This window comes from Colobus angolensis, unplaced genomic scaffold (genome assembly GCF_000951035.1).
Source record: "Colobus angolensis palliatus isolate OR3802 unplaced genomic scaffold, Cang.pa_1.0 Scaffold87, whole genome shotgun sequence".
In the NCBI taxonomy this organism is placed as follows: Eukaryota; Metazoa; Chordata; class Mammalia; order Primates; family Cercopithecidae; genus Colobus; species Colobus angolensis.
Window position 1 is genome coordinate 2525267 of NW_012122598.1, and position 18741 is coordinate 2544007.

General features: G+C 46.8%; 1 protein-coding gene and 1 pseudogene across 1 annotated transcript; one reads left to right on the top strand and one right to left on the bottom strand.

The window, feature by feature from the left end:
* Positions 1 to 606: 606 nt before the first annotated feature.
* KRT76 (keratin 76, type II) lies at positions 607 to 9411 on the top strand. The gene is made up of 10 exons (XM_011930611.1): positions 607 to 1238; positions 2423 to 2637; positions 4391 to 4451; positions 5173 to 5268; positions 5794 to 5958; positions 6057 to 6182; positions 6831 to 7051; positions 8457 to 8491; positions 8933 to 9001; positions 9113 to 9411. The coding sequence occupies exons 1-10, from the start codon at positions 651 to 653 to the stop codon at positions 9409 to 9411; spliced, it is 1875 nt and encodes a 624-aa protein (XP_011786001.1). The 5' UTR covers positions 607 to 650.
* A 4666-nt stretch (positions 9412 to 14077) lies between these two features.
* On the bottom strand, positions 14078 to 14591 carry LOC105503678 (annotated as a pseudogene).
* Positions 14592 to 18741: the final 4150 nt, after the last annotated feature.

Below are 18741 nucleotides of genomic sequence, written 5' to 3' on the forward strand. Positions count from 1 at the left end.
TCCAGGTTTGCTGAGATGGATGCCTTTGGCTGAGGTGCTGGCAGAGCAGACTCTGTGGATCTGGGCCCCTCTCACTTCTGTTCCCACTCCAGGCCCTCTGAAGAGTTGGGCACAGGTGGCATGCCACTGGAAGACAAAGCCCAATGATGGGAGAGATGGGTACAGCCACTGCGGGAGCCTGTGGACACTGTGGTGCTGCAGGGAGTGACCCAGCTCGCCCGGAAGAGGTTGCCTGGTTCTCACCCCTGTGTCAGGGAGCTCATGGCTCCTGATCCCCTGGTGTCTAAAGCTGCTTCCTCTTGCTGGATCAGGTGCTGCTTGGGTTCCCTGAAACCCTTGAGGACATCACACAAAGAGAGGGAGGAGAGCTCCAGCATTTTGTCAACTGAGGCAAGTTTAGGTGATTAAGCTAAGAAAGCAAAGCCACTCTGGCCCAGAGGATTATCTTTGAGGTGTGTTGGGAACCAAGAAGTAACTTAATGCCTACGAGGCAAACCAAACCCAAGATGACTCTCAACTAATTGCTTGCCTCTCCTTTTGCCAAACCAAACTCCCTGGTGTATAAAGGCCAGTCTTCTCTCTTGTCCCCATCCCTCTCAGCTCTCAGCTCTTGCTAAGTGATCACTAGGTCACTTCCAAGCTTTCTCACTATGAACAGACAAATCTGCAAGAAATCCTTCAGTGGCGGGAGCCAGGGTTTCTCCGGCCGCTCTGCCGTGGTCTCCAGCAGTAGCAGGATAAGCTGTGTGGCCCGCTCTTGGGGAGTTGGTGGAGGGGCCTGTGGCTTCCGGAGCAGAGCAGGTGGCTTTGGCAGTCGCAGCCTCTACAACCTGGGCAGCAACAAGAGCATCTCAGCTGGTGGCTCCCGGGCTGGAGGCTTTGTGGGAGGGCAGAGCAGTTGTGGCTTTGCAGGTGGCTATGGAGGTGGCTTTGGGGGCAGCTATGGTGGTGGCTTTGGTGGTGGCAGAGGAATAGGCAGTGGTTTTGGAGGGGCTGGTGGCTTTGATGGAGCTGGCAGCTTTGGTGGTCCTGGTGTCTTTGGTGGGCTTGGCAGCTCTGGCAGTCCTGGTGGCTTTGTCCCTGGGGGCTTTCCTGGGGGAATTCAGGAAGTGACTGTAAACCAGAGTCTCCTGCAGCCCCTCAATGTGGAGATCGACCCCCAGATTGGACAAGTAAAGGCCCAGGAGCGGGAGCAGATCAAGACCCTCAACAACAAGTTTGCCTCCTTCATTGACAAGGTGAGGGCAAGGCCAAGAGGTGCTGTGGAGGGTTTGGGGTGCCCAGGGGTTGGTGTAGAAAGATGCCACGGGGATCTGTGAGACACAGGGCAGGGGTGCCTGGCTCTTGTCCTGGTGCTGCCTTGGTCCCTACAAGACAGCGATCATGCCTCTTTCACTTTTTGGGCCTTGTTTTTCCAGCTATGAAATAGGGGGAAGAATTCCTGGTCCTGGTTTTCTGCTAAGAATGAGATGAGGGTAAATGAAGTAGGGGTCCAAACACATTCTTAGCTCTTCGAAGAATGAGCCATTAGTCATAAAATTATTACAGTTACTTTAATTTCTCCTGAAAAGCAATTGTTTGATAAACCAAACTAGCTAGTAATCAAAAACTGTGTTAGCACAGATCTTGGGGCTGCCTCTAAATGAGGAGTATTGGCAGCTGCCTTACCTTCCAAATGACGCTGTGCTTCAGCCAATGTTAAATTGAGCTGACCACGCTGGGGCAGATGAGGGTGTGCTGGGTCTGTGTGGGACTGAGCCCAGGATCTGAAGTGAATTTCCCCTGTTTTTTAATTTGGGAAAGATGAAGATTTAGAAAAGAGAGAACTAGAATTTGTTGAGTGATTATGCCATACCTGTTATTTTCATGTATTTCCATCACGTGGAAATACATCACATCATATGAAGGAGGTCTTCATATGTGAAACTTCTAAAGAAATTTTAGACCTCATTGACTGTTTTCACTGCCTTTATGGAGCTGAAAAAAGCTTACATCTAAAAAACAATGACAAACTTTATTTGTGCTGACCTCCTTTAGTTGTATTCTGAGGGACCCCTATAGACCCAGGGCAGTCCTGGGTTTGATTCTTAGCTTTGTCACTCAGTAGACTTGTCACTTTGGGAAACTTAAACTCTTTGAGTCTCAGTTGCCTTACCTACAAAATGGGGATCACAGCAACTCCTTTATAGGTGGTTGTGAGGATTAAATGTGATGGAAATACGTGAAAATAACAGGTATGGCATAATCACTCAACAACTTCTAGTTCTCTCTTTTCTAAATCTTCATCTTTACCAAATTAAAAAACAGGGGAAATTGCAGATTGAAGAACTGGGTTACTTCTCCACATTTCTACCATGTGGGATGGGCAGCCCCACATGCCCAACTCAAGAGGCTGACTCCTTTTCTTCCCCCTTTGATGCAGGTGCGGTTCCTGGAACAGCAGAACAAAGTCCTGGAGACCAAGTGGGAACTGCTCCAGCAGCAGACCACAGGCTTGGGGCCCAGCAGCCTGGAACCTTGTTTTGAATCCTACATCAGCTTCCTACGCAAGCAGCTAGATTCACTTCTAGCGGAGAGGGGGAACCTGGAGGGAGAGCTGAAAAGCATGCAGGACCTGGTGGAAGACTTCAAAAAGAAGTGAGGGTTCCTCCTGGGGAGTTTCCCCTTCTGGAGAATTAGCAGGGAAGTGTGGTCCTAGTTTGGGATTTCAGCTGTTCCCAACTGTGCCTTCAGTCAATACTCTGGGATGGATTTATTGAGTGAAGCATGACCAAGCAGAAGGGGGTGAGAGGGTGGGGACTGAGACTCCCAAGGGGCTATGACACAGATTTCAGTCTCCAGGTGGGCCCCCTCCTATTCCAGCCCAGAAGGACAAAAGAGTCCTCCCAGAGTTTAGAACCCTTTAGGATGAGGAGTCTGACACATTTGACTGTACATAGGAATCACCTTGGACGCTTGTCAACAAGGCATATTCCTGTATTCCAGTCCTAGGTATTCTGAATCATAGGTGTGGGGCAGGCCCCAGGAGTGTGAGCGCTCCCCTAGCTCCTGGGGATTCTAGGCAGATGTCCAGGGCTGCACTTGGTAAAGGCCTCTTTCAGTGAGTCTCATCCAATGTCCTGTTCTGCAGTTTTGGTTTGCCTCCTCCTCAACGTTCCAAGTTGCAGTCCATACCCGCTGAGGTCTGTGAGGAGCAAACTGGGCTTCTCAAGGTGGGAGGGAGCTCCCGACTTCCCCAGGATCAGAACCCACAGGGATGGGCACACCTGCTCTGCAGAGGCCCTCTTCCAATTCAACCGCACAAACCTGGTGGGTACCCACTCTGTGGCAGGCTCTGTGCTGGGCTCTGGGAATCCAGTGGCAACTCAGATTCACATTCCCAAAAGAGGTCTCAGAGACCTCTTTCCTCCTAGAGGAAAGAAAGAGGTCTTGCCCAGAGACCTCTTTTCTCCTAGAATCAGTCCAATTCCTCAAGCTTTATGAAATACAAACTCTTGGTAGTAGATTTTAGTCCTTAACAGGCAGGAATCCCACCACTCTGATGCATTCAGAAGATATGAATTCATTTTTAACTGAAATTCTTACAAGAAGTAACTGTAATTAAGTAAAACAGAAACAGAGGAAACAGGCAGAAATGCCCAATGAGAGCAAACATTTCACTGGGTTCCATATGCACACATTGTGCTTTGCAAAGTCAATCAAAGAGCTTAGGCAAGTAGTCAAGCTCCTTGAAGTCTGCCCTCTCGCCCTGACTGCCCATACCTCTGCCCATCACTGGATTTAGAGGGAAGAGGGCCAGGCAGTGCCTTGAGCTCTGAGAGGTCTCTGGGCAGGACCACCTAAATGATTTTCAGGGCTCAATGCAAAATGATAATGCAGGAACCTAGTTACAAAATTATTAAGAATTTCAATCATGCCTGTAATCCCAGTACTTTGGGAGGCTGAGGAGGGAGAATCACTTGAGCCCAGCAGATCGAGACCAGCCTGGGCAACAAAGTGAGACCTTGTCTCTACTAAAAATTAAAAAATTGGCTGGATGTGGTGGTGCATGCCTCTGGTCCCAGCTACTTGGGAGTCTGAGGCAGGAGGATTTCCTGAGCCTGAGAGGTTGAGGCCACAGTGAGCCATGTTTGTGCCACTGCCCTCCAGCCTGGGTGACAGGGTGAAACCTTGTCTCAGAGAAAAAAATAAAAAAAGAAAAGAAAGAATGTCAATATGGTGCCAGCACTGAGCTGAGTGTGAGGACCCTGAGCCCAGGGTCCCGTGTAACTGCACATGCCCATGAAGCTGGTCCTGTCTCTGCACTGGTGAGAACAGTGCCTGGAATCCTCATCTCTCTTTTCCACTTCTGAAATGCCAGTGTTCAAATGTGTGCCTCTTGTTGTTCCAGGTATGAAGATGAAATCAACAAACGAACTGCAGCAGAGAATGAGTTTGTGGGGCTCAAGAAGGTAGGTGAGCCTGGACCAGCATATCCAGGTTCCCTTTCTGGGAGCTGCCCCCATGGAGAGAGTGCACAACCAGCTGTTCTGGGGCACAGTGACCTTACATGGTGTGTGGGATTGACACTTTTCCTTACATTTTTGGAAATGAAATGTTTAATGAAGGAAGCTGCTCTAAGGACATTACCATGGGAAAGTATGTTAAAATGTTACTGTGACTAATGAGCTGATTAGCAGTGCGAACTAATAATGAGCACTTTATGTGTAGAATTAATCAAGATTTTCAGCCTACAAATGTACTCCAGATGCTATTAATAACAATCAACAAATACTCGTAGCATATTTAAACCAGTCATCATAAAAGTGAAGTAGTGAGAATACCCTAATTTCTGTTCAGGAGGGTGGGATTTCTGGTACTACACAGCCAAAGTCACATACATATTAGGTAAATTTTTTCTACCCTAAAATCAGATGGTTACTCTTAATTTCTACCCTTAATCAGATGGTGCCTTATGGTTTGTATTTTGTTAAAGCATTAGGATTTGACATGTCAAGCAAGGAAAAGGAAGAAAGCCACTTTGAGTTTCCTTATTTTAAATGAGAAGATGAGAAGTCACAATTAGGAGGAGAGCTAGGGGAGGAACAAAGATGAGACATGAGGGCTTAGGAAAGAGCCACTGGGTGGGAGGGAACAGAGGGTCATTCTCTGGGTTTCTGACCTCCTCTGCAGGATGTGGATGCGGCTTTCATGAACAAGGTGGAGCTGCAGGCCAAAGTGGACAGCCTGACAGATGAAGTCAGCTTCCTGAGGACCCTCTATGAGATGGTGATTCCTTGGTTTGCAAGCTCCGGAATCTTCCTGTCTGATTCTTCCCAAGCATAACTTTAGGGGACAGTCAAACAGCACAACACTCACAAAACCAGCAATGGGGCTCAGGACTCAGCTCCATCCCACCTGGGAAATGTTAACTGAGTTCCTTCAGTCTGCATAGACCTGAGCCACAGGTCCTCAGGCCATTTTGCTCTGCACCTTCTCTCTGGCTCCTATACTCATATTATAGCTGGCTTCTTCATAATATTCCTCCCTGCTGGGGGCCCATGGAAACTTACACAATAGGACTCACTGGCTGATACTTTCAGGCTGACAGCCTGATTATATTTGCATATTTTGCATATTTCCTTTAGCCTTGTTGTCTAACATCCTTTAGGCTGTAGCCAGGCATAAAGTGTGAGCTTATTTTTCCAACTGATCCACTTCTAGCCCCATCTTTGGGGTACCTCCGCTAGTAGAGGATTCCTAGCATCCCCTGGGCCAGGGGATGGTGAGAGTAATGATCCATGTTTCCTGCAGGAGCTGTCCCAGATGCAGAGCCATGTCAACGACACGTCTGTGGTTCTGTCTATGGACAACAACCGCTGCCTGGACCTGGACAACATCATTGCTGAGGTCCGCACCCAGTATGAGGAGATTGCCCAGAGGAGCAAGGCTGAAGCTGAGGCCCTGTACCAGACCAAGGTGGGAACCCTCCTTGTGTCCTTAGATCCTGATGACCTTCATCAAGAAATGTGCCAACACTTTGCAAAAGCCATTTTGATTGGTTTCTCCTCTGTCAGCTTGGGGAGCTGCAGACCACAGCTGGCAGGCATGGGGATGACCTGAGGAACACCAAGAGTGAGATCATGGAGCTCAACAGGATGATCCAGAGGCTACGGGCTGAGATTGAAAATGTCAAGAAGCAGGTGGGGCTGGGATTAACGGAGAGATCCCGGAGGTCTGGGCCCCGGAGAGAAGCAGCACAAGCTCTGCTCCTCTGCTACATGCTCTCTCCATCCTTTCATGGTGTCACATGTGGGATAGCACAGTCTCTGGGAAACTCTGTTCTTCCAGATGTTTCTTTTAGAGGTTGAGCTTCTTGGAATGCTCACTCAAGAAAGATGTTTGCTTATTCCGGTTTGCCTAGCAAATCTTGCAGCTGCAGTGCTGGACTTAAACACTCAGCTCTCAGCAGGATCTGCCCTTAGTGAAGCTGTTTCTCACACATTTCACATAACCTTGATGGCTGTTCTGTATCATTGGAATGAAGTGATTAGGCAAGAGAGTTTTTAACAGTCTTGCAAAAAAGATTAGAGACTAACCAGACCACTACGACCTGTACCAGCATAGGAAAACAAATTAGTGCTCCCTTTCTTCATGAGCCACAAGTCGATTTCTATGGGCCAAAGATGAATTAAGCAATTGCAAAACTGACTTCTTTTCTCTGTGCATGCTTCATTGAGATTTCTAAGGAAAGAGAGGAAGGGATGCAGGATGTGGGGGAAGAGATCTACTCCTAGTAAAGATCAAGCGTTTGTTTCCGGGTCACTATGCTAACTGATCTTCTACCTCAGAATGCCAACCTACAGACAGCAATTTCAGAGGCTGAGCAGCGTGGAGAGATGGCCCTCAAGGATGCCAATGCCAAGCTCCAAGACTTGCAGGCTGCCCTACAGAAGGCCAAGGATGACCTGGCTCGACTCCTGCGTGACTACCAGGAGCTGATGAATGTCAAGCTGGCCCTGGATGTGGAGATTGCCACCTACCGCAAGCTGCTGGAGGGAGAGGAGTGCAGGTGAGGGGCCATGGGATCACCATTCTCCAGATATGGTTTTAGAGTGACCTTTGATAATGTGAAAAGCGGGCAAGATGATAAGGAGAGGAACACTCAGACAAAGGGCAAGGAGTGTCTTGAATGACAGAGTCAAGGGTTCAAGCACCACTATTTTATGTCCATTGAGATCATCTAACTCTCAAATGTTTAATGGGCATCAATGTTATGTTACATATCTCTACTGATCTTCACTGTGTGCAATGTATTAGGAAAGTTCTTTGGCATTATGACAAGTGATAGGCTGGTGCTGTCCAGTGGAACTTTTTGAGATGATGAAGATGTTCTATTCTTGTGCTGTCCAATACAGTAGCCATTGGCCACTTGAGCACTGGAAATGTGGTTAGTGCAACTGAGAAACAGAGTTTTACATTTAATTTAATTTTAACTAACTTAAATAGCATCACGTGGCTACTGGCTACCACATGGGAAAGCTCAATATAGACAGTCCTACAAGCCCCACCCTGAAGGGAGTCCATATCGGGAGATGGTTCATACATCCATGCTCTTGGAAAATAATACAACATTAAGCAGCAGACAAAGTCTTAGCAAGTGGTTATCGAATGCTAAAGGAGTGTCAAGAATCGAGAGATCTTTCTGCTGAGTTCCTGCCCAATGCATCATGCGTTCAGGGGGTAGCTACCCCTCTGTCCTCAGGTAGCTCCCAATCTGATGGAGGAAGCAGGACCCAAGTATGAGAAGGAAAGTGAGAGTGAAGATGATGTCAAGTGTACTAGGAGTCATGGGATGAGGAGAGAGTGGTCAACACCAGTGGGCACACATGGGCAAGGTGTGCACACCCATTCCATATCTTCCCAGATACGTGGACGTGCCTGCTTCATGAACAAGACACAGGAAGATGGGCAGTGTAGGTGGGGCATTTCAAATCCATCCTGCGTTTAGTGTCAGCCCCTCCCATATTTTCTCCACCCTGAACAACCCCCATCATGTCACCACCACCCCAGGAGGGCTCATTGTGGAAGCCTTCTTGGAAAGGGAGAATTGGAGATAAAAAAATCCAGGGCTGGGTTGAGAAGGATGAAAGAGCATGCTAAGGTGGGAAGGTGGTCTTAGCAGGGGATGAGAGGTGGGGACAGGCCAATCAAGGCAGATCTGGGTGTCAAGTTGTTTGCCTAGAGAAGATAATCTCTAAGTGCTAAGGGGAAAAGGGTGGGAAGTCTCAACTCTTGAAGCACGCCCCTTTCTGGGGAGATACAGTCATGGAAACAGACTTAGAATAAGCTTTCTTCTCGCAGGAGCTTGACCCCTAGTGGGGCAAATGGGAGGGTGTGGCTCCCAAAGTTGTGAACTCTCAACTCTGGTTATCGACTCATTGCAGAAAGAATTCACCTCTCCTCTTCCTTTTCAGGATGTCTGGAGAGTGTCAGAGTGCTGTGTGCATTTGTAAGTAACCTATTCAAAAAACTCTCTCCCTGGGTTGTAAGAAGGGCAACTAGAAACAACCTCACTGACTGACCTTCAGGCAAGAAGGCTTGTTCCATCCAAGGAGGTCAGGCCACCTGACAGTGTCTAGGATCTCAGGCCTCGGCCACACGCTCTGCTCCTAGCGTAAGCTGACAATCTCTCAGGCCAAAGATAAAACTCCTCTGGTTTGGGGAGTGGCCTAGGTTGGAAAACCAGAAATTTCTGCGGATACTTCTGGTTCCTATTCTTGGGAGAAGGCACTAGAGGCCAGGCTCACTCTCATGGTTTGCAAACTGAGGCATTAGATAAGTTAGCATCTTTCTGGAAGTCACATAGCCAAGCAGGGTGGGGATGTAATACAGTCCTTGGCTTCCAATTTCCCAGGCCCTTTGCCTAAATTGTGTGCCTGTTGTCTTGTAGCAGTGGTCAGCAATGTCACCAGCACAAGTGGCAGCTCTGGTAGTAGCCGTGGAGTTTTTGGAGGGGCCAGTGGCAGTGGTGGCTACAGAGGCAGAGGCAGCAACAGCGGCTATGGAGTCAGTGGCGGCAGCAGCAGCGGCTATGGAGGAGTCAGTGGCGGCAGCAGCAGCAGCTATGGAGTCAGTGGCGGCAGTAGCAGTGGCTATGGAGGAGTCAGTGGCGGCAGCAGCAGCAGCTATAGAGGGGTCAGCAGTGGCAGCACTGGGGGCAGGGGTAGCAGCGGGGGCTACCAGAGCAGCAGTAGTGAGGGCAGGCTCGGCGGTGCAGGAAGCATCTCCATGAGTCACAGTGGAATGGGCTCCAGCTCTGGCAATGTCCAGACTTCTGGAGGCAGTGGCTACAAGTCTGGTGGTGGAGGCAGCACCAGTATCCGCTTCTCCCAGACCACGAGCTCAAGCCAGCATAACTCCACCAAGTGATCTTCTGTGCCAAATCTCTATAACCACCTGCTTCCCACTCAGCCTGCAATAGTGTTTCCTACTCTCTGCTTGGCATCAATGGATGCACATGGGTCAACCACATTTTTCCTCAAGTTCCCTGGAGAAGAAGCTGAACTTCTGGTTTCTCCATCCCCATGACCTTCCCAGGGCCATGGAGTTCCAGCTGCTGGTCTCGGATGATGATGCCCCTGGAAACCTTCCTGCAATGGCCCCTTACTTTGGAGAGCAACCTCTGAGCCCAAGCCAGTCTTGGCCTTCACAGCCTGGCCTGTTCCCACTCTGGCCCATCTCCCTTTCTTACTGGGAGTTGGTAATTTGAAGCCAATCATCTCAGCACTGTCTGAGGAGGGCAGAGTCATGGGTTCAGTGCTGGAGGGTGCATGGTCAAGATCTCCAGACTGCTGGTTCCCAGGGAACCCTCCCTACATCTGGGCTTCAGATCCTGACTCCTTTCTGTCCCCTAATTCCCTGAGCTGTAGATCCTCTGGTGATGAGTATGCTGAACTTTCTTTTCTCAATAAATTGCACTGAATTTTACATTCTGGTGTTTGTCTTATTCCAAGAGTCACAGAATAGATCATGACCCAAAAGTGATGAGATATCAGGTGGTGGTGATGGTTTTCCAGGAATTTAAAAGTGGGCATAAAGGCCACTGAATAGTCTTGCCTTCTCCATCTATTTGGTTAGGTTGTTGTGATAGGTCTGCTCAGAAGTATGTTGTTTAAGGGGAGACCTTCCCCACTCCCAAGAAGGTCACCCCATCCATCCTCCAGCCTCTAAGCAGGCCTCTGTAATTCAGTCTTGGAAGAAGAGGGTTCTGCAGTTCATCAAGGAAACAGATTCCACTGGGACTTCAGCTCCTTTGTTCCATCCCCATCCCAGCCAGACACAGAACCAATCCTCCTTCTGCAAACACAGCTCTTGGAATCTGAAGGGGTCAATACATAACATCCTCTTCTCCTTGCATAGGTTCTGAGCCAATTAAAAAATAAGACAAATGAATGAGCAGATGGAGGGCCAATATTGCCTTTATTACCAATAAAGCAGATACTGGAGCATGTGTATTTTTACCTCGGATGGAAAGGGCTTCTCCTATCACAGGACCTCAGGATTAGGCCAGATTTTCTACCTGGGCAGGGGCAGTCTAGGGCCACTGCGGCCTTCCCTATAGGGTCAGATCCCTCATAGCCGAGGGAGAGCATAAGAGAGAAGAATATAATCTTGCTGTGGACAGCCAGATCCTAAGAGATGGAGGGGCATTGCTCTCCAAACTCAACTCTTCCTTCCAAACTCACCGATCAGGTAAGAGAGTGGGTGGGAGTGTTAAACTAGTAAAACTCACTGCAGGTGGATATAGAATTAGGAACGGGGATGATGTGTGCCTGCCCTCACACCAGCATTTACCAGTCATTTTCAGAAAACTGAAACCTGAACCCAGGGAGCACAGGGGTAATGAGATAGTCACTGAGAGAAACCAGGAAAATTGGGGGCCTCAGGAGATGACATTTAGGATCTGTGATTTTTCCCTACCCCGCCCCACAACCAATCCCCTCCACAGGCCACTAAGCAAGGCAAAATGCTAGTTTGTAAGTCACTGTAGACCAAGTGTTACTGCCCATAAGTCAGGTCAGGGCTGGAATAACGAGAGGGCATCTGTACATTTGTCTAATGTCCAAGGGGAGTGCCAGGGCCTGGTCTCTATATTTCTGAGCCTTAGCTCACTCCATCTAATCTCTAAAGTACTGTAGCCCTGGCCTCAAGAATTGGAGAAGAGGACATTTTAAAGTTTCTATACCTGAGAGATCAATAAATACTTGCCCATCTTTTCATGGCTTACAAGCAGGAGGTGGTGCCCGTTCCACTTTCCCTTGGCCTAGCTCTGGGTACTTTGAGCAGGCATAGGCAGTTCTGAATTGCTGCTCTTACTGGCCTTTTAGAGACGCTGCAAGAAACATAATCGGTTGTCTCCCCAACTCCCCACAGGAAAACACCCTGGGAGCTCTGCTCCATGTGTTGCTGGGTACTAATCTCAGGGCCCTGCATAACAGGTGGGGAACTGAGCAAAAGTTTGGTGGTCAATTGAAAGGATGAATAGAGATGAATAAGGGGAGTGGGCCTCCCATCCCCTCAGCCTGAATGAAAGATGGGATAGGTCACACTCCAAGGTAGGACAGAGTGAAAAGTTTACAGTGAGGACCTAGGACACTCTTTAGAACTCTTGTGAGGAGGAATGGTGGAGGGGGCTACCAAGGGAGGTAGTGGAAGACTTAAGAATACCTAGAATTAAAGGAAGGGGCCTATTAAGAAAGGCACATTGTAGAAGAAGCCTGGAGCAGGCCTGGGAAGGAAAGAGACTCTGGGCAATATGGAGGAAGGGCAAGGGGTCAAGGCTCAGCTATTCAGACCAAATCCCAGGAGAACTCCAGGACTAGTGTCACCTTCCACGTTCTTGACACAGTGGCACTTCACATGGTGAAGCTCCAGGGTGAAGGCATCATGTCTGAGTCCAGGATACCGGCTGGGGAGAATGGAACATTTTTAAGACTGTGGGAGACTGGCAATCTTTGGCTGTCTCAGCCTTACAGAATCCCTCAACCCATCGCTCATCTGAAGAGAGAACTGGGCAGCTCTTTGTGTTTGAAGGCAGCCAGGGTAAGTAGAGTAGGTATTTACCTGTGTGGAATGGTCAAAAGGGTGACAGGAACTCTTCGGAACTGATACTTGAAATCCTACCAGTTGTCTTTAGAATTAAACAATCTGTCTCCTAGTGGCAACTACTTTGTTGTTTTCCATCCTTTATTCTTTATCCTTCACTCTTCTCCCTCTCCTTCTAGATATCTTTTACTAAATTATAAAAGCAACACACATTTAGAGCAAAAATGCATAAAGTTTTAGCAAATTAAAAGAAGATTAAGATCATCTATGATTCTACCATCCTGACATTTTCCTACATTCATGCATGTGCATGCATGCACACATATTCATAGAAATATATAAAATATTTTACAATGGGGTCTTAATACATTCCTCTTTTTTAACTTGATTTTTCACCTAATGTACTGTGGAATTTACCCATTTAATTATTCAACAACTATTAATAGACTGAATGCCCACCATTTTCTAGCTACTGTACCAGGCCCAAGGATACAGGGGAGAACACATACAGTTTCTGCCCTCATAGAATTTATAATTTAGCTGATAAGAAATTTACTAAATAGCATCTTTCCACAACAGCAAATGTAGATTGAGATCATAATTTTCTTTTTTGGTGCAGATTCTTATTTTTACTTAAAAAACAAAATTAAAGGTACACATTAGGAACTATAAACAATTATATGTTTTTCTTCTTTCTAGAGATGTGACATATATGTTTTCTAGTCAGCAATGTCCTACCAAACATTTTACTAACATGAAGTCAGACAGACGACCTTTGATACCTCTGAAGCCTTTTGCTACCTCCTCTTACTCAGGCTGAACTAGACCAGTGGAACACCATTTTTTTGCAAGAAAGATTTTGAAAGGAAGAAGGATAGAGTTGGAATTACAGAGCTTGAAGAATTACATTTTAGCAAACTCACCCCCACCCCAACCAAAAGCCTAACAGACCGATTTATACGGAAAGGATTTTAAGTAAATCTGTACAAACACACTTAACGTGCTGTAAGTAAAAGATATCTTTCAGTTGATTTCCAGCGCATAGCATACATCCATTGATGTCCAGTAAAATAGGAAATTTAATAAAGAAAACATTTTTGCCTTCATAGCACTACAATTAAAAAGTACAAGCCATTCAATACTTAGATCTTTAAGGGGCTAATCAGAAATTCTAAAATCAGATCTACTGTATTAGATATACCGCTTGAGTATTCATCTACAAAAATATTTTTTCAACAATGATGTTTCAAAAAATAAAGGCTTCTCTAGAAACGGTGGGACCACATCAGGACTAGCAGAAGACAGTGATAAAAGTACTGCAAACCCACTCCTAGGAATTGATTTTCCCATGTAGATTTTGGTTAAGAACATGTTTTTCAGTTGCTTCCTTCAGCCAAGACTGGCTCTAGTTTTCTCCTAATAGTGGGCAGAAAATAGGAGCTTCAGAAATCTCAAGTCAGGGGCAGTTGGTTTGAGTGACATCCTAGATAAATACTCCCAAAAAGTAAAATACCTGCACAGGTGGATCCCTAGGGTTGATGGACTACAAATCTTACCCAAGTGAAAGAGCTGTGAGCACACGAAAGTTTGGTGCAAAGCTTGCCTGTGGTATTTGGGTCAGGGAGGGTTTGTGATGGTGTTATTTTCCACGTTGTTGACGCAGGAACATGTATGGTGAGAAAAGGGGTCTTCCAGATGGAATGGTAGACACAATCTCTTGTCCCAGAGTAGTCTGACCCTCAGAAGTTCCTGAGAGGGGTGTCTAATTTGGCAATGGCAGTAGGGTTACTGAATACAAGAACGTGTTTCAGGAAAAGCAGAGGTCCCTGGATGGTAAGGTAATTATCTTTTTGATTCATCAATGCTTAACATTAAAGAAGAGCGGCAGAGTCAGTCTTTCCAAGACATATTCTGTCATTAGGAACAGACGCCTCTCCCCGCCTACTGGGCCTATGATGTCCAGAAGGCTCCCACTGCCTGGAGACGCGAGCTAGTGCCACAGATTGTTTTGGATAGCTGGTGTGGAAGGTGTTTTTGCACAATGAAGTCACCACTAAGTCACCACTTAAATCCAGTCCCCGGCCTTCTTTTTCTGCTCTGTAGTCCAGAAACATCTCTTTAAATGCCAGAAGGTTTGTAAATGTGACTAGCATGTCAAATATGTCATCAGCCACTTCATCTTTATGGTGCTCTAATGTTGCTGTGAAAGTCGCCATGTTGAATTCTGGAATCCGCTCCAGCAGCTGTTCTTCAATATATTTTTCTACCCAAGAAAGGTATTCATTAAAGATTGGTGTGTAGGTGAGTTTATTCTCTTCCGTGTCTTCAAATTCCTGGTAGTATTTGTCCATGAAATTTCTCTGCCATACCTGGAACTCGGGATCCATGATGATGGCCTCAACAGAACCAACCACAGCATCAAATTTGGCTTCAGAGGCGGAAGAGATGGGCAGTGCAAAGCTCTCTTCCTCTGGGGCTTCCGTCACTTCCGCTGCTGCGTCCATCCCTGATCTAGGAGCTGGCGAGCGGCCTTCTATCAGCCTGAGACCCACAGAGTCCACTTCCGTGCGTCCCTCTCCTCCCCCGCACTGCACCTCCCAGGTTACTGAGCTGTAGGTGCCATGCTCTGCCACCTGTTACCCTCATGGCCAAATCGTCCTTAATAACTACATAATATTCCGTTGTGTAGATGTAGCGTCTTTTGATATATATATATTCATTTCTACTTTTTCCACTGCAATAAACGTTGCCGCAATGAACACTCACTTCTCTGGACTCTGGTCCTATTCGTTCTTTAAGGTAAGTTTTTAGAGGTTATTGGAATTGTAAGGCCACTGAAAATTTTTGATTTATATGGTCAGGCTGCTCTCAAGAAAGATTGTACCAATTCATGCTTTTGTAAGTAATGTATAAGACTTTCTATTTCTCCACAGTCTTCTGAACACTGTGTGGTATTCTTTTTTAGTTTTTTTTTTTGATAGTTTTCTGTTTTATTTTCATTTCTTTGACTGCTAATGAGGTTGAGCATTACAAATATGTTTATTCGCTATTTAGCTTTCATTTTCTGTGAGTTGTCTCTTCACTTAGTCCATTTTCTCTGTGAGTGATCATTTTGTTTTTCTAAATAATCTGTACATCCTCTTTGTAGATTAACAAAACTAGCCGTTTGTTTGTAAAAGCTGTTATGAACAGTGTCTTATAAATGCAGATAAATATTACATCTAACTCTTGCCATGGTGTCATGACTGGATGAAAGAAAGACACACCGTATTGGCTACCTACTGTGTGAACATCCTAGTGGTATGTCTGAGATCAAAGGATCTATCAACATTTTGAGCAGAAAAAGATAATGATTTCTTTTACTCCCAAATTTAACAGAGGCTGTCCAGGGCACATTGCATTGTTTAGACTATGCCTGGATGGTCTGTTTAGATCTGGATCCCCCTAAAGAGACAAAGGCAAAGCAGAACCTGCTGGGGAAGGATGACATGGATGGAGAAGATTTTATACTAATATCATATGCTGAGTGTTGACAGGACTGCAGAAACGTCCCTGAAGGGGGCCCGCTGACTGTCCTTTACAACCTGAGCTTTCACTCTCCACCCTGTCTTGCTTTTCTTTGTCAGGGGCTCTGGTGTTGGCTAGTCCATCTTCTTCAGGGGAGCCTGATCCATGTACCACCATAGCTCCTGGCAAGTCACCCAGAAGCCAGTCCTACATATATCCTAGTCCCATTCTGTGGTTCCGCATTGGGAAGAAGCTGCTGCTCCTCTCTTCTTGCTTGTCTGAGGCAAGGACTCCAACAGCACCTCAGTCATTCAAGTATCCAGCAACCATTCACAATTGTGCCAGAATCAGTGCCCTGTTGGGGATGCTGAGAATAGCTGGGGCGGGGTGACAAAGAGAGAACCTAGTTTAGCAGGAGGGAGACCAGAGGGGCTTACAGGATTGCAGGGAATTGGGGTCAAGTTGTGGGAAGAGGCCACCTCCAAAATTATGTCTGTGGTGGTAGATGAGACGACAGAGTGAGGCAAGGTTGGGAGAGAAACAGAAGCAGGATCAGCCCCCTAGGGATGTGGGGTCTGTAGTGGATGGGTGGTGGGCTCTCACCTTTTTGAGAACCTGGCACTCACTTCTGCAGCCCCTCTGGCTCCTGATTGCTCTTAGCAGAGTGCCTTACCCTAGGCTATGGTCTCTCCCCAATGGCAGGTCTAGCACTCCATAGGATGGGCTGAGACCTTTGTTGCAGCCAACTCAACTACATAGCAGTTTAACCTTTCCCCAATCCCCAATCCTGCTTCATTCACTTCCTTACATATTGATCCTAAGAGTACTCTCCAATAAACTTCCTGTACACAATCTTCATCTCAGTCTGTTTTTGGGAATTTGACCGGAGACAGGACCAGAGGGAGCTGGTCAGTTGGCTGGTTGACTGGGATTTGGATGGGGAGCTTGCCTTTTTTTCTGGTAAAAACTAGTGCCCTGGGAGCATGGAGAAGACCCTGGGATCCTTGAAGACCTTGGAGGTGAAGGTCCGGTCGTGGTGGGCAGCCCACCGCATGTATAGAATTCATGAGGACATTCTGCAGGGATTCTGGGGGGTGGGCTTCTCTGGCATGCTGCCATTTGGTCAGTGGTAAATGCTTGCCTGGGACATTCAGGAAAGCCAAGCTAGGGCTGGGGTAGGGATTGCTGCGACTTAGGCTGGGCTTCCCAGGCCCCCTGCTGCCTTCTCTGTCTATTCCAGATGTTCTTTCTCCCACTGGCTGAATTTCTGAGGTCCCGACTCTGGTGTCCCAGTTCACTGAAGGCTCTTGCTAGCTCATCCCTGGCTGACAGAAACAAACTCTTAACTGTCCTCCTTGCCTCCAGGGGGCTCTGGTTGACCTCTTTCAATTCACCTTTGCTGGCAACAGGGGAGAGCAATTAGCAAAATGTATGTATTAGAGCTTCTTTCTCACTCCCACTGTTTAGACTATTATTTGGTTGTTTCAAGCCAGGCGTTCTGCCTTATTAAAGCTGAGATTACTCACAATCAAGGCCAAATAGTCCACGTCTGAATTCCCATAAATTTATTTCATGAATGTTTTGCCCTGAAAATCTGGTAATTAAGATGCAGGGTCTGGCTGGGTGTGGTGGCTCACCTGTAATCCCAGCACTTTAGGAGGCCGAGGCGGGGGGATCACGAGGTCAGGAGATCGAGACCATCTTGGCTAACACGGCGAAACTCCGTCTCTACTAAAAATAAAAAAATTAGCCGGGTGTGGTGGTGGGCACCTGTAGTCCCAGCTACTCAGGAGGCTGAGGCAGGAGAATGGCATGAACCCAGGAGGCGGAGCTTGCAGTGAGCCGAGATCGCGCCACTGCACTCCAGTCTGGGTGAGGGGGGAAACGGGCCAAAAAAAAAAAAAAAAAAAAAAAGATGCAGGATCTTAGCTGGCCAAAAATAATGCTTTGTAATAGAAGTACAGAGAAAACCTAGGACTTGAGGCATTTTTAGCTTATCTTCAGCTTTGTAAAATCATCATGGTTTAGTTAGAATTGGCATAGTTTTTAATATAGGGCTGAATCAATCAACTCAGTTTCCCTCTGCACACATGGTTGATGGCCTGAGTCTTCTGACTGTAACCCTTGCCTTACCTCCAACACAGATAGATACACACCCTTGCACTCACACCCACACTCTTGCCTTTTTGAAACAGGAAAGCACTGAACAACTGTGGCAACAGCACCCACATGCAAACTTTGGAGAACAAAGACCCTGACGATGAGAGGGTGTGTCCTGTGGTTGATGGTCCAGAGATGATTTTCTGTCATTGTACATAAGGATGACACTATTACTTAAAAGCTAATGTGTACTGAGTGCTTGTTATGCACCAGGATATGTTGTAAAGTAATTTAATCCTCACAGCAAATTTTTATCTGATAGGTGGAAATCAAGGCATAGTGGGTTAAACAACTTACCTGAGGTAATGTGACTAAGAGGTGGGGAGCCAAGATTTGACTCATGGGGTTTCACTACATACAACTTGACTTAACTGACCTGAAGATGAGTGAGGCACAAATGAAGGTTTTCTAGCACTAGATTCTTCTCATTCTTAAACTCATGATGTTAAACTGGTGTTCTGAAGTCTTCTGGACCTCTCAGGTCTTTTTGTGAATTAGAAATAGATGTCCATTCTGTGCAGACAGCTTCATGGTTGCATGTCTCAGCAAAGGATAGCACTTGTGTAAAGTAACAAATGTTTGTGTTCTTCTGGGTGGACATAGTCCATGGCAGAGCACACAGCTCGGTGACTAGAGTATGGGCTAGATTTTCACTCCCTTTCACATCCTTGGCCTGGAACTCTTATATGTGACACAACCCACACAACTGACGTGATGGCCTGGTGGTTTTGTGTTAGTCTGTCACTATCCTGAGCCCTGAGATCTGGAGAAGAGGGGCCTTTCCTCAATCCAATGTTGAATCTCCTCAGTCCTCAGTTTCTGCAGCTGGCCTGCCTCCACACCACTCAGCATAGGGTCAGCACTGCCTTTCTAGAATAAGATAGTAATGACACCACAGCTTCTCTATACCTGCTCTCCAGTGGCTCACTGTCACTCTAGGAGCTTTAGAATCTCCTGGTTTTAGATTCATTTCATCAAGTAGCACTG

What these genes read in the sequence shown, in the direction of transcription:
- KRT76 (XM_011930611.1), top strand. Translation starts at nt 651, where the DNA reads ATGAACAGACAAATCTGCAAGAAATCCTTCAGTGGCGGGAGCCAGGGT. An exon ending in GTGGAAGACTTCAAAAAGAA is followed by an intron (nt 2,638 to 4,390) that starts GTGAGGGTTCCT and finishes TTGTTGTTCCAG; the next exon opens with GTATGAAGATGAAATCAACA. An exon ending in TCAGAGTGCTGTGTGCATTT is followed by an intron (nt 8,492 to 8,932) that starts GTAAGTAACCTA and finishes GTTGTCTTGTAG; the next exon opens with CAGTGGTCAGCAATGTCACC.